At 42.0% G+C, this 14,720-nt stretch overlaps 1 protein-coding gene and 1 long non-coding RNA gene across 8 annotated transcripts in view; one reads left to right on the top strand and one right to left on the bottom strand.

Annotated features, from left to right (window-relative positions):
• The window catches only part of LOC141365364 (uncharacterized), a 310,045-nt gene that overhangs the window by 108,076 nt on the left and 187,249 nt on the right, over positions 1-14,720 (top strand). The gene's annotated exons all lie outside the window — the stretch shown is intronic.
• The window catches only part of esrrga (estrogen-related receptor gamma a), a 231,258-nt gene that overhangs the window by 56,335 nt on the left and 160,203 nt on the right, over positions 1-14,720 (bottom strand). For all 7 annotated transcript variants that reach the window (XM_055172189.2, XM_055172186.2, XM_055172185.2 and 4 more), the window contains one exon: positions 14,511-14,627. In XM_055172189.2, the coding sequence (XP_055028164.1) occupies positions 14,511-14,627 (117 nt within the window). The remainder of the gene's footprint in view (positions 1-14,510; positions 14,628-14,720) is intronic.

The raw sequence follows: 14,720 nt of genomic DNA, 5'->3' as shown, positions 1-14,720 counted from the left end.
AGTGTAACAAAGTTAGGATTTGCCATGAGATTGTGCTGGATTTTCCATTTTATGATTCGTATTCCTTGCACAAAGCATTCTTGTGTATTTATTTCATAAAACGGCTCTTGGATATGAAAACTAAATCCTTTGTAATGATATATTGCAGTGGCGTCCGGTGACTTGTTTTTTCGAGGGCACACGATGCAAACTTTGTAATTTCAAAATATGTGTTTGGTGCGTCGAGTGAACCTATGTTCATCACGTGTCTTGTCAAAATAAGTGCCTGCTGCAGACGCGTCTAAAGGGTTTATGATAAAAGAGACGCTCGCGTTTGCCAGATACTCGTATAATCTTATGCGAAATCATAATTTACTGTTAAGGGAGTATCTTTCGTGTATTTTGTGAAGGTGAGCGACTCTTTTATCATAAACGGTTTTGACGCATGTGCAACAGGCACTTATTTTGACCAAACACGTGATGCGCATGGTTCACATGACGCAACAAACACATATTTTGAATTTGCGCCCCTCGGAAGAACAGTCATGAGCCGCCACTGATATATTGCTAAAAAAGATTAATAATATTCGTAAAAGTTGGTAAATTAAACACATCAGGGCCGACCTCTGGGATTGGTCGGCAGATTAAACGAAACCTCAAATGTAGAGTTTACATTCACGTACAAAATACAAATATACAAATTAAAAAGATAACTTTATCTACAATTTTTCTTAATTGCCCCTGTGGTTAAAAATACACAATGCTAACCATTCTAGTCATTTTCTGTCTTAGAAAGATTTCTGCTGTCCAAAGCCACATAATAAATGAAGTCATTTGTCAATGTGAACTACACGTTTAAGCATAATTCAAACCTAGAAAAGACCGGACTGACAATATGCAGTAAAAGCGCATGCCAAATCCTCAAAACCTCTCAGGCCGTTTCTCATGGTCTCCGTGCGTGTTTATGCGAGGTAGGCTTAGTCTTATTACCTGAGGAAAATCAGGGCTGGGGAAAAAACTACTTAGTGAGGAGTATGACTGCATTAACAAGGCCTCTCTCTGCCTGAACAATTCCTCGCCTCTAAATGATCTAATTAAAGTCTCATCAGTCGTGTGTCTCGGGCCGAGCCCTCCGCTGCTGCATTCAGACACTTTCACATGCCGCGCTGTTCCCTGCTGCGCTTGCATTCCCCTCTGCCTCTGTGATCGCATACGGTGCTCCTGATAGATCATCAGAAGAGACGGTGGGTGTCTTGTAGGTGGTTAGACATTGAACGGGGGTTTATGATGGGGAAGTGGGTAACATTATTGACCCGCAAATGAAAATGAAACATCCTTCAGTAATGCTAACTGTGGGTCTTAACCACAAACCACACACACACATTTGCAAGACATTCCTTATATACTCACAGCTGGAAAAAATGCAGTTTAAGCTGGTATCTGTGTTAGTTTGGTTACCTTAGCAAACATTTACATTTATGCATTTGGCAAATGCTTTTATCTAAAGCAACTTAAGTGCATTTCATTTTAAACGTTTTATGAGTGTGTGTGTGTTCAATGCAATACTGATTGAGCAACAGGAACACTTTCCAGAAAGCTAAAACGTCCTCATCCAAAAAATGTAAACAGTTTACATGACCGGGGCAGACAGAGTTGTGTGGCAGGTCATAGTCTATCAGGAATTGTATGATTGATATGGTGTGTGTCACTAGGGAGTGAGGTAATGGCCGCCGTATCCATCTGATGGGGAGATTGCATTAAAGCAGAAGTGGGGAGAGGGAGCCCGAACACAGGATGGTGCTGGGGGCGGGGCCACGCTGGTTAATATGGGGCAGTGGGGAAAACTGATGGTGCGATAGGAAGGAGGGACGGGCTGCAAGCGGCCTGCAGGTTGCTCTAGGTCAGCCAGTGGGAGATAAGTGGGTAATTGGCGCATCACTGTGCCCAGTTTGTTCAATTTCAAATGACAGCATTTTCATTTATTTATTTATAAAAAATGAAACCGAGTGATGATTTAGATATAGTGGTGCCCAAAAGCCTCTGACCACAAATTAGGGTCCCGTTCTTTCTGTGATTTTGAAGCTTTGATTGTTTTTAGAGTGCCCAATATTTAAAAAAACACGGTATATTTTCACACAATTGACTTGTATACCGCTGTTTTCACTGTCCTCAAAACAGGCTGATGTCTTCCTTGTTCTATGTAGTCCCTCCTTCAGAAATACGTAACGAGTTCTGATTGTGTAGTTTGTTTAGTGTGTTGTGATTCGATCGCAGCTTAGCTTGCCGTTAGCTTAGCTGGCGACTGATGTATTCCTGTGGGCGGATTTAGTCAAAAAACTGTTCTACCCATAGATATGTATAATAAAGGCTAGATGTGTTACGGCGAACACGTCATCACCTAGCGGCCATCTTACCACAGGCAGCTTGTTCAGTCGTAGCATTGAGTTTTAATGGTGCAGATACTTTTAATTGACCATAACTTGCTTAATTTTCTACCAATTTTCAAAACGGTTTGGCTTCTTACAAATGTTATTAACGTGGCTATAATGCTTTGGATGCTTTAACATGTTTCATAATTTTGTTTGCAGTGTCATTGGTACATCTTTGACGTTTATAACAAACTAAATCGTTCGGTAGAAAATTAAGCAAGTTATGGTCATTTAAAAGTACCTGCACCATTAAGACTCAAAGCTACGAGTGAGCGAGCTGCCTGTGGCAAGATGGCCGCCAAATGTGGACGTTCCACTCAATTGGGGGGCAGCGCGGGCGAGACATCTAGCTTTATACATATCTCTGGTTCTATTGTAGCAGAAAGTAGAGGGCTGTAGTACAAACCGGCCGTTCGCTGTAGGCTTTGAAAGAGGAATTCTGTAAAAAAAAAATATCGCCTGGCAGTGAACTTTGAGCTTTATCGTATTATTTATCCTATTATACATTGCAAACTAACTAGGGTTTAAAAAATGGGATCAAAAGAAAGTGACCTTTAAACCTGTAAATATATTTTAAACACAGAATAGTAAACAAATGTTAAGCAAATTTGTAAGATTGACCTTGTAAGCTTCTTTGTACAAAACATGACCCTGATTCAACTTAAATACGCAAGCTGAGCTTTGAAACAATCTTAAAACCTTTTAACTCCAATTGTATTATCAGCATAACAATTTGTAACAAAAAACAAGCAGTTTTTTCTAATGATACAGTATCATACTTTTGGACACCACTATGCAGTATATTGCAAATTTTGCCTCTTTGTTCTAGAGTCACTTCATCAGCACCTATTTTAAAAAAAAATGTACAATTAGGCATTTTGCCATTTAATTAACCCACAGCAATTTAAATGCAATGAGTAAATGAAATGCTTTGCAGTACCTCGCATTAACATTGCACACCACAGCAAAGGTTGCACTCATTGCAGCCAATCGTACAGGTCACGTCTTTAAACCAACACGCTTACCATAATATGTTTTATAAAACTTTTAAGTGGTTATCTATATGACTGTGATGTGTGTGTGCGTGTGTGAGCACGTGTATGCTGGGGTGGTGGTAAGACATTGAAGTGCGGTAAACACAGGAACTGTAAGTGTGATGTGGGTTTACGGCTGAGTGACGGGGCTATGACCCTCTGAAATACACTTCTCTAAAGAAACTTCATCTGTCAGTCATATCACTGCTTTACCAGCTCTGTGCCGGACAGCCTGGGTTACAGGGAGAGGATAATACTCACTGCTAGTAAGCGCTTGCGAGGGAGTGTATTTGTTCTGTGTGTGTGCTTGCCACGGAGAGCTTTGAAAGCCCTGCTTTCCTTGCTCACACGTACACGTTGAGATTTTTTACCACGTAACACACAAAAATGTTGGTAGGATAATGGTTTAGTATCTGTGGTGATGTCACGTAAGCTGTAAGTTCACATATTTCATAAACCATCAAGATGCCAAGACGTGCGCCGGCCCTCCTAACACAACAAGGATGTCGGTATCTATTATAAATGGTACAAAATGTAAAAAAGCATTAGACAACAACAGATCTATGGGGATATCTCTGATAGATTAACACGCTGCATCAAACTAAGCAGGTCATTTCGACACTATTTTTGGATGAGAAATTAGCAGATGCATAGTAATGTGCCTTGTGGTAACAAACCTCCGAATAGAAATACATTTATAATACTTTGTTTCAAAGCCAGTGACCTATTTTACCGCAAACTACACAATTGCTTTTGTTCATGCTGACATTCATGCTAATTAGACGCCGTGTTGTGTTGTTCCACGCTTAATAAATGAAAAGATATGGCAGCACATGTGCCATTATTTACTTAATCATTCACATTAAAAGATTTTAAATGATGGATGAGTCATATGATGGATGGGGCTTAGAGACGAAGAAATGCGAATGTGTGTGTAAGCAGATGATATGTATTCCCAGAATGCATTAGCCACACGTCAGAAGAGTCTGTAGAAATGTATGTAGGCTGTGCAAAGTTACTAAAAGGATTTAAGCTTTATAATGTCTAAATGTTTGCATGCATTGTTCTACTCACTGGACTGTAGGAATGCAGGACATCATCTCTGCCTATGCCAGCACTTGCCATTCATAGATTGCTATTATCTAGCCTCTCAAACTAGTAGTTTAACACTTCTCCAAATTTAGCCACTCCAGGTCCCTGGGTTTGTGCCACTCTCTTTCCTGCTATTCTCCCACTAAATTGCACCAGTCGACACTAACATGCGCATCACATGACGTAAGTGTGTGTGTATGTGTTTGGAAGGTGTAAATAAATGGATGTAAGAGGCTAATGCTCTTTGCCTTGTGAGGGCAAGTGACTGTGATCACATTGATGCTACTGGCATAAAGAAATAAGGACACTCTCTTTGCACCAGCTGTGTGGGCATCAGGCCCCTGCCAAATTCCAGACCCTTCCCTGCAACCAAATCAGCCTGGCCGGCTGGAAAAGCACAGTCTGTGGGCTCAGCACGGTCTGCCTATGCAAAAATCCCTGCAGTCTGCAGGCAGCCATGCAGAACCGGACAAGCCGAGAGCCTGGTCCGACTGGTGCCTTCATGCGCGTGTAAAGCCCACTAAGAAAATTGGTCACAAATTACCAAAACAAAGCAGTCCGAGATAGCAAGCGCAGGCAAATTGCGGCCTGTGGCCACGGGCCACTGCACTGTATGAAGCCCCGATTAAGCCACATCATTCAAAACGGCACGTTACTGTTGCATTGTTATGACAGCAGGGCAGCTGAGTGAATTTGCTGCCTTGGTGCGGTTGCAAGAGCCCATACAGAGCCATTAAAAGGTCAGCAGGTGCTGGACGAGCGGCCGCACGAGCATCCCAGCGGAGGCATTCTCCAGGATTGCGGGCGGCAGGCAGCAAACGCTTGCGATGAGGGACATGCGGAATGCTGGAAGCAGTCCAGACTCTATTTCTGAGCCACTCAATCATGGGCTCAATCGAAAGGCCTCTGCTTCAGGAGCGTCTGCCAGGCCTGAGGAAGTACACGTTCACAGCAGCGCACGCATTTACTGCGCTCTGCGGGGAGCACTTCAAACTATCCTCTCTGACACTATGCCACGCTGCTGTTTACCAAACTGACACCACTTGGGTTCATATGGTGATACGGTCACGTTTCCTAGGTCCAGAGTGAGGAAAGAATGTACATGTGGGCATGCATGTATGTATGTATATACATCTAATTACGCAAATACCAGCCATTGATGTGCCAGGCAGATGCCTTCTGGGAGAAATCTATTAAATCTATTAAAGTGTCAGCAAAGTGGCCCTGGTGCACTGCAAGTATACAGCGCAGACCTCCAGCTGTCCCCCTGCCCACAAGTGGTTGCAGCAGACTGGGAAATGCTCGAGAGATGGAAAGCTGGGAGGATGGGAGCAGTCCTCCGAAGTCAGCAGCATGTAAAATCTTTCCCGTCTGGCTGGGGTCCAAACAAACAAGCCTCATTCTGCCTCCTATTCAGCACGGGGACTTCCATCAATCCCTGCGGGTTACTCAAATGCCTAAAGATGTCATTTAGTTGAGGATGGAGAGCACCAGGGAACAGGGGGGGAAGGGAGGATTCGGTGAGGAGAACCGAGGAAGAGGCGAGAAGTACAGCGGAGGGATTTGAGATTGTGCCTTCTGTTCCTGATGCATTGGAGGTGGAGAAGGCACAATGATGACCTTTCTCTCTCCGCATGAAAAAGAGACAAACCTCTCAGCAATTAAGAGGAGTTAATGCCCTAATTATGTGTGTCGTTTTAGGCAGCGCCAGAGGGGATCTCCTAAATAGCAAGAGGGGGTAGGGGGAGAAAGTGAAGGGCGAGATCGGGGAAAGATAGGCTAACTAACCCAGCTTGTTTCATTCCCAGACCAAACCTGGAGCTGGATGGGATAGGGTCAGTAGTTTGGATATTCAAGCAGGTGCAATGGATTGGATAGTCGGATGGCTCCCAAATGACCCGTGCAAGGTTATTTCAGGTGAAGCAACCTGATCGCTGAAGCTCTCAAACCCTGAAGCGTGCGTTCAGAGCTGGAGAATGGTTTGTGCTGTGATACACATCACTAGCACTGTCAAGCAAGGGCTGCCAGTCAGTTATGACACTATAATGAGCCTGTCATGATATTCAAATGGCTTCGTTCTGAAGAGCGTGTCTCCTGTGCACACTTCAGTGCCACATTTCTCCTTCACGAAATGTCTTCGAGTGGATATATCGAAGCAAGTCCTTAAAAGGGGGAATATGCAGAATAGGTTAGGTTTTTTGGTTTGTTGACCTATCACTATTAATTATGTAATTAATATTAATGAAACAACAATATTGGCAATGTGAATGATACCACTGAATAATAAAAAAAAGAAATGTGCTGAATAGTTCACTAACACAGGAACACTTATGGTATCCAAATGCATATCTAGTGATGCTTCACTATTGGTGGCTTGCAAGAAGATGGACAACGGATTGTTCTTTAATGAGGATATGGGTCTGAACTCAAACTAAAGGTGTAGAGCACCTTCCATCCTGGAATAAAAACAAACCAGCTGTGGGAAAGAGTCGCCACGCTGACATTTAGAAGCACAGACAGAGGCGCTATCTAGGAATAAAGTAGGCCAAACTACACAGGGAGAAGGACTGAGAAAAAGACTGCATAATGATATCACCCCCCAGAGAGCTCTCTTTAAGACGAGGGCTCTCTATTTTGGGGAGGCAAGAGTGGGGGGACGTGGTTGGGTGGAGGGTGGTCTCAGACGGGTCCTCTCCTCAGGCTCTAAATGAATGGCGGCATTGCATAATCCAGCGAGCCTTGCCCGCTGACAGCCCGATGATTTATGCCCCCCGTCAGAGGAGGAGAGGGCCGAGAAAGCGAGAGGCAGCCGAGGAAGGGACCGAGCGTGTAAACGTGAGTGAGAAAGAGAAGAATGAGAGATATTAAAGAAAGAAAAAGGAAAAAACTGTAACAAATGGATGGAATGAAGAAGTGAGGTGGAAAAGCAAAAACGAAGACAGAGGGAAGGGGGTGGGATGGAGACACTTGGCAGGACTTAGTATCTCTCTGGATGGCTTTGTTCATCATTTTCCAGACTTAAAGTCACATGAAATAATGCAAAGAATAAATAAATATTAAAGATAACTAACTACAAGTATTCCTGTGGCTCAGTGGGTAGAGCATTTGTTAGCAACACAAAGGTCATGGGTTCAATCCGAGGCAACAAACATACTGATAAAAGAAAGGTATAGATTAAATGCGCTTTGGATAAACGTGCCTGGACTTTGGACTGGCCAACGGATCCGTAACTTAACACCGGCTCAACCAATGCTGTGAAATGGGCTGTTTAGCTGTAGAGGTGATTTTGATTGGAAGTGACATTGATCTATCTGATCTCTGTGATTATTGGCTGTGCCATGTTCTATGTCAACCATGATAAAAGTGACAGTGGCCAGTACGGCGTCTGTCACCAAACATGAACCAGTAAAATTTATGCCAAATGTTCCAGGCTTTTGAGTTTTAAATTGCTCTCTTGCTCTAAATAAAAGCAGCACACATTCTATATGTATGACTATGTATGTCAGTGTGTATGTGTGTGAGACACTTTAGCCTACTCATATCTACAGGCAGGTCTGGCTATTTAGCTTCCATGGCTGCACGTGTCCCTAGAGAAAGGCGATGGGGAGAGTCGGTGCTGTCAGAATCCAAACTCTAGTCTTTGTTAGGATAGCCTCTCTCTATAACACAACACAATAATTGGGCGGCTGTAATTGCCCTCACCTTGCAGGAATTAGATGTTACATATTCGGAAGGTGCATCCTATCAAGCCAGCCTGTATCGACAAACCTCTCTTTTTCTCTCTCATTTCTTTTCAAATGAATGCAGATATACTCATATACACTATACAGGAAAATGATAACGATACATTTATTGATTTACATTTATGCATTTGGTAAACAGTTGCGTCCAAACTGACGTAGAGTGCATTAAAGCTTTACATTTTATCAGTATGTGTCTTCCCTGGGATTGAACCCACATCCTTTTGTGTTGCTAATGCAATGCTTTGCAAGTTGAGGTACACTTGATAACTATAAAGATAAAAGAAAAATTATTTTGTAGTTATTATATAACTACGACGCACCACAATTATGATGATAAAAATAGAGATAAACAATATTTATGCGGATTACTTTCATAGTGACTTTTTCCAGTGGCTGAATGATAAATCAAATCACAAAATACACTCCAATTAAAAAAGGAATAGAAAAAATTAAAATTAATATTTTTAAAAAGTAAAATTTTTTGAAAATCTTAAAATATTTTAGATGTTACCAATTAAAGTTTTTTTTTTTTTAATTTTCACCTTACATTTTTTACTTAATGTAAATTTATAAATACCAATTGAAGTATTTTTTTTTAAGTTTAAGATCCAACTTTTACTTTTTACAGTGTTGTGGTTGGTGTTCTGACTCGTTCCCAAATAATTTGCCTGTTTTCAACCTACCACACTATCATGGTAAACCATAGTAACCCTTACCCTAGTCTCCTGCTTTGAATGAACAAGGACAGCCCAAGAAGCCATAAAACTGACACATAAAGCAACCAATCACGTTTTGCTTTGTGTTGCATCATGTTCATGGGCATTGAAAGGTCTACACAACCAGTAAACTATTAATTCACGAACATCTCTGAAGTTCATAACAACAATAGCAACCACGTTAAAATATCTAAAAATCGTTTGTTCATTTAGGAGCTACTGTAGAAATACGGTGGCGTTGTTGGAGCCAATGGTGTAGTGGTGGATGGTTCTCCGACACATGGTGCAGACGCACTTCTCCCGACCCGAGTTCGAATCTCGGCTCGAGGTCCTTTGCCAATCCCATACCCCTCTCTTCACCCTATACTTTCCTGTCGTCTCCTTAATTACTTTCTATCCAATAAAGGCAAAAATAGCTGAAAAAAATAAATAAATATGGTGGCGCAAAGTTAGCGATGTAAGTGGACCCGTGGTGTATGTAGATAAAAACGACTCATTCTAAGGTAATACAAACATAACAGTTAATTATGTACAGTATATAATAAAAAATATAGGAATGTATATTATATTGCATTTCTGTCAATAGACCCTCATAAAATGCACACATTGCATCTTTAAGTGTGTGTGTGTGTGTGTGTGTGTGTGTGTGTGCGACAAAGGCTGTGCATGCATCGGCTCGCCCGTGAGGGTTTGAGAACTGCATCTCTCTAAGTGTTGGGTAATAAGCACTCTTCAGTCCTGATGTACGGCTCGAGTTCCCCTCACGCTGCGTTCCGCCGGGTTCTTTAGCTCCAGCATGTTAGCGCTGATTCCCGGCCACGGTCTCAGGCCAGCGCTCTGTCAGACCCCGTCCCTGTCTCTCTGACTGTCTGTGGATATAATTTTACAGTTGGGTGGCTGGAGGTAGCGACGCGGCAGACGTTTAGCCCCCAGGGTCAGACAGAGACGTGGCTGCAGGCAGCAATTTCCTTGCAGCGAGAGCGTGTGCGCGTTTGCAAGGTGAGCACCTGCACACCGATCTCACTACAACGGAGAGCGTTTGTCGTAAACGAGTATGGAGAAGCTTTCCTTGTGTATACGTATTAGCGGTGCATGTGTGTGAATAAGCTACGATAGGTGAACAGATATCATGATGGGTGCTTGAACTTTGTCACACTTTTTAAACCAACAGGGAGCTGTTGCTGAAATTGGCCCTTTTACTGTCAATTTTTAAAATACTACAGGACTCAAACCAGGAACCACACATTTTACATCCTATAAACCTGATATGCCCTGAGTATAGTTTGTTTCTTTATGTGCACGCAAATGTATGTACGGTTGAAAGCGCAGCCTTGCATAGTTTAATTGACTCGTACGTGTACACAGACATTCGGCGGATGCGCACTGCGACAAAATGCAATGCATCTCCTAGGCTACATACAAACATCACATGCGCGACCTACGCGTACGAAGTACGCACGGTTACAAAAATCTGCATACTATAATGATGATAACATTTACATCACGCGCACTGTACGCGGACCCTTGCATATGCGTAAAAATGGGACTATACTTCTAGCCCAAGGGGGATTTGTACAATATTTGCTTTTAAAGGGACACTCCACTTTTTTTAAAAAAATATGCTCATTTTCCAGCTCCCCTAAAGTTAAACATTTTAGTTTTTCCGTTTTGGAGTCCATTCGGCTGATCTCCGGGTCTGGCGGTAGCGCTTTTAGCGTGGCTTGGCATGGTCCATTGGATCTGATTGGACCATTAGCATTGCGCTAAAAAATAACTAAGGAGTTTTAATATTTTTCCTGTTTAAACTTGACTCTTTTGTAGTTACATCGTGAACTAAGGCTGACGGAAAATTAAAAGTTGCAATTTTCTAGTCCGACATGGCTAGGTACTATACTTTCATTCTGGTGTAATAATCAATGACTTTGCTGCCGTAACATGACTGCAGCAGGCGCAATGATATTACGCAGCGCCCGAAAATAGTCCTCAGCTATTGAAAGTTACCAAGGGGACTATTTTCGGGCACTGCGTAATATCATTGTGCCTGCAGCAGCCATCGTACGACAGCAAATTTCTTGATTATTACGCCAGAATAAGAGTATAGTTCCTGGCAATATCTGCCTAGAAAATCGCAACTTTTAATTTTCTGTCGGTCTTAGTACACGATGAAACTTACATTTTTTAAATACTGTAGGAAAAATATCGAGACTCTTTGGTTATTCGGCTGAATGGATTCCAAAATGGTAAAAATCAAATGTTGAACTGTAGGGGAGCTGTAAAATGCGCATATTTTCAAAAAACGTGTAGTGTCCCTTAACTCATTCACCGCCATTGACGAGTTATCTCGTCATTTATGAGTTCATATTTATATAATAAATATGCCTTTCTGGACGAATTTCAAAGTGAAAGTGTAATACCGCTTTTATCCACTAGATGGTGCCAAACCGAATTGATCAAAAACGGAAGTTAAAAAGATTTAATGATTTATTTTAACTGCCTTTATGTTTGATAGTCATTCTGAGTCTGATGTGTATCATAAATTCCTTTACAAAAACGCAATTTTTTAAGCTTTTTGCTCAAAATGTTGTATTTTTGAAGAGAAATATCCATATTTCAGTGGTTAAATTAAGTAGAAAAGTAAATATATAATGAAATGTTTTTTCCCCATTTTGTTTGTTTTTTGTTTGTTTATTGTTTGTTTGAAAGCAGAGGGTGTGTTCTTTAATTTGATATAATTTGTATGTTTATATATTTATAGAAGAAAATTTTTCCTGCAAGGAATTTTGTGAAAATTTTGTTAAAATCACAAAAATGCAGGTGGGCAACTTTTCTCAAAAAGGCTGGCGGTGAATGAGTTACATGCAAATATACCATCAAAATATGAGCTGTATGGTGCAAAATTGTATTGAAAATAAACACCAGCTGAGTACCAGCACCATTTTGGTGATTTCATCACTTTGGATCAGCAACTACCAAACTGCATATGTGTGTGTGTTGTGAAAAATATGTGTGTGAAGACTCTTTTCTTTATCTGGATTACTTATCCCCTCCCCACCTTTAGCTCTCCCAGGGGTGACAGGGCTAATTTCAGACAGATCTTCCCCTTAAGCAAGCTGCTGGCTATGGGTAACAACCCAGCCCCCTCCCTTAAAACTCTCCATCCACCTCTACTTCAACCAGCGCCTGTGCACGGACACTGACACATCAATTTAGCGCTAACCTCACCAAATTTAGCCAGCCACAATTAACGCCGACTGACAACACATGTGTATGAATATACAGTATGACAGATCTGGATTTAATCTTATCACTGGCCCAAAAACGCTGCGGAAACCAGGAAGGTGCGCACCTAACATTCATTCATTTACACAATAAATCCCCAATGGAACTCGAGTGTAAAACAAAAGCAATTCAGATATTGCATATAAATAAGGTACGACTTTGAAATGTGTTTGCTTCCCTACGTTCTTTTAAGCAAACATGTTTTGGAAAAATTGATGCATCAATTTTCCAAATGACCCTTATTCATATGTAGAGGGGGACCTCTGTATTAAATTCAAGCACTTTACAACAAATGGTCGTGCCATTGGGTGCCATTTTGATATATGTGTGTATGGGTGGCTAGCAGCAAGAACAAAAGGCTGCTATTTGTCTGGATGCTCATGGGAGAAGATGCCATATCAAACATGCAACTACATCCCTCAGACCTTTCTGAAAACAGGCCTCTGCTTATCAATTACCTACCTGTCAGCAACACCGGCCATGTAGGCAAATGTCCCTGCGCAGGGTAACAATAGCATCGAATGAGATTTCGCACGTGTTTGTGTTTGCGTGCCAGATTGAGAACACGAAAAGGAGACATTTCACACCAAAAGCCATATTTAACAAACATGCATGCAAATTGTGCATGGAACAGTGCATGCTTGTGGTTCGCACATCCACAAACAAATCATGTGGGGCATTTCCTCCTGCTGTTGTTCTGCAGCTATGTTACTTTGGTATATAATGTGAGCTGACCACTCGGCTCCACAGAAGGTAGGCTGGCTGCAGGCTTCGTGTCTTTGTGAATAAGATGCAGTCTACCTGACTTCAAGCGGGAGGGCATTTCTTTCCACACACATTGGCTTTACATTGAGCCTATGAGGGCTGTCACATGCACACCTGTGTATCTCTAAGAGGTCCTGTGTTGTGACAGAAGCAGAGCCTACCTTTCATTCTCAGACCAAACACTGGATGAGAAAACAGGAAAGCAGTGTGTGGTATGTTTTTGCCACTGAAGATATCAGAAAGGACTTTTTCCTGTGTGAAGGTTAAAGGCTAGTTCAGTAAACTTCAAAGCAGGGAAAGCCTGCAGAACGCGTGCCTGTGTTTCCACAGGAGAGCGGTGGTTTGAAAAGAACTGCTTGTCCATTTGGCAGACCTTTGAGAACATGCCTTAAAGGCCGGCTCTCTAAATAATAACCAGTCTTGTTAGTTAGACCTGGGCCTGGAGGCCGAGACAAAAGATGGTGTTTGGCTAACTGTGAGTGGCCCTCAGGGCAAGAGGCCAACTGGCCAACCTTGACTTCATTCAACTTTTTCTTTTTCAACCTGCTTGACTTATAATGCATTTCTAGACTTTTCATTTTATTCCTTGCTGCAAATGCCAGCATAGATTAATTCCCATGATAGTTATGGCACAGTCAACACAGCAAAACATGTGATGACCACTCCCAGGGTTCCCACACCTTAGTTAACTTCAAATTCAAGGACCTTTCAAGGACTTTCCAGGTCCAATACCCTCAAATTCAAGGACTAAATGTGGGGACACATTTTAAGTGAGAGCAAGGTTACATCGTCTTACCTTTTAAGATACATTGTTACAGTTCCCTTTTGAGGAAACTTGTGCTGCGTCTCTGCGGTGACACTTTGGGGACGCCTCCAGGGGTAAGTGCGTCTGAATGGGTTAGTAACCAATAGTAAGGCTTAACGGAAAAGACAGGGTGACACAGGAGCCAGGAAGTATATCGCTATCTGAAATATTGCCAAAGATGGCGTTACAGGGACGCAGGAAGTATGGCAAGGAAGACGCAGCGTCTCGTTCCCTGCTCAGGGAACAACAGTTACATACGTAACCGAGACGTTTTCATGTGTCAAACACAACTATGCAAAAAAGCATTTTGGTATGAATCAACATTCACATACAGAAGATATAAGCATTTAAAGCGAACAGTTAAGCACGTGTGCTTAAAAGTCTAGAATTTTTATGATATCATCCTACACTACACATGGAATTATTTTTAAGAAAACTTCATGCATAAAATATATTTAAGCACTTTCAATAACCTATGTATGTATATTTTCAAAAACTACCCAGGGCCTTGAATTTTTTCCCCCAGATTCACAAATTTCATGGATTTCGAGGACCCGTGGGAACCCTGCACTCTTGATACCGGTTTACCCAAAAAGCATTCGACGTGCATGTTGACCCCACCATGGTAAATAACATATGCTGGCTTGTCTTTTTTCATCGTCACTCACCTTCTCGCATCATGCCAACCGTCAGACACTTCATAAAGCGGCAGGCTTGGCAGGACTTCCTCCTGCGTTTGGTGATCTCACATTCATTGGTGGCAGGGCAGCTGTACTCGATGTTTCCTGTGGCGAGGCATGTAGAGAAAAAGAACAGAGAGTGTTTAATGACTGTAAACCAAAATGTCATCAAAGCAGTAAATACAAGAAACAACTGAC

This window comes from Misgurnus anguillicaudatus, chromosome 7 (assembly GCF_027580225.2).
Source record: "Misgurnus anguillicaudatus chromosome 7, ASM2758022v2, whole genome shotgun sequence".
Taxonomy (NCBI): Eukaryota; Metazoa; Chordata; class Actinopteri; order Cypriniformes; family Cobitidae; genus Misgurnus; species Misgurnus anguillicaudatus.
Note: the sequence above shows the minus strand (reverse complement) of the source record. Positions and strands in the feature narration are given on the sequence as shown.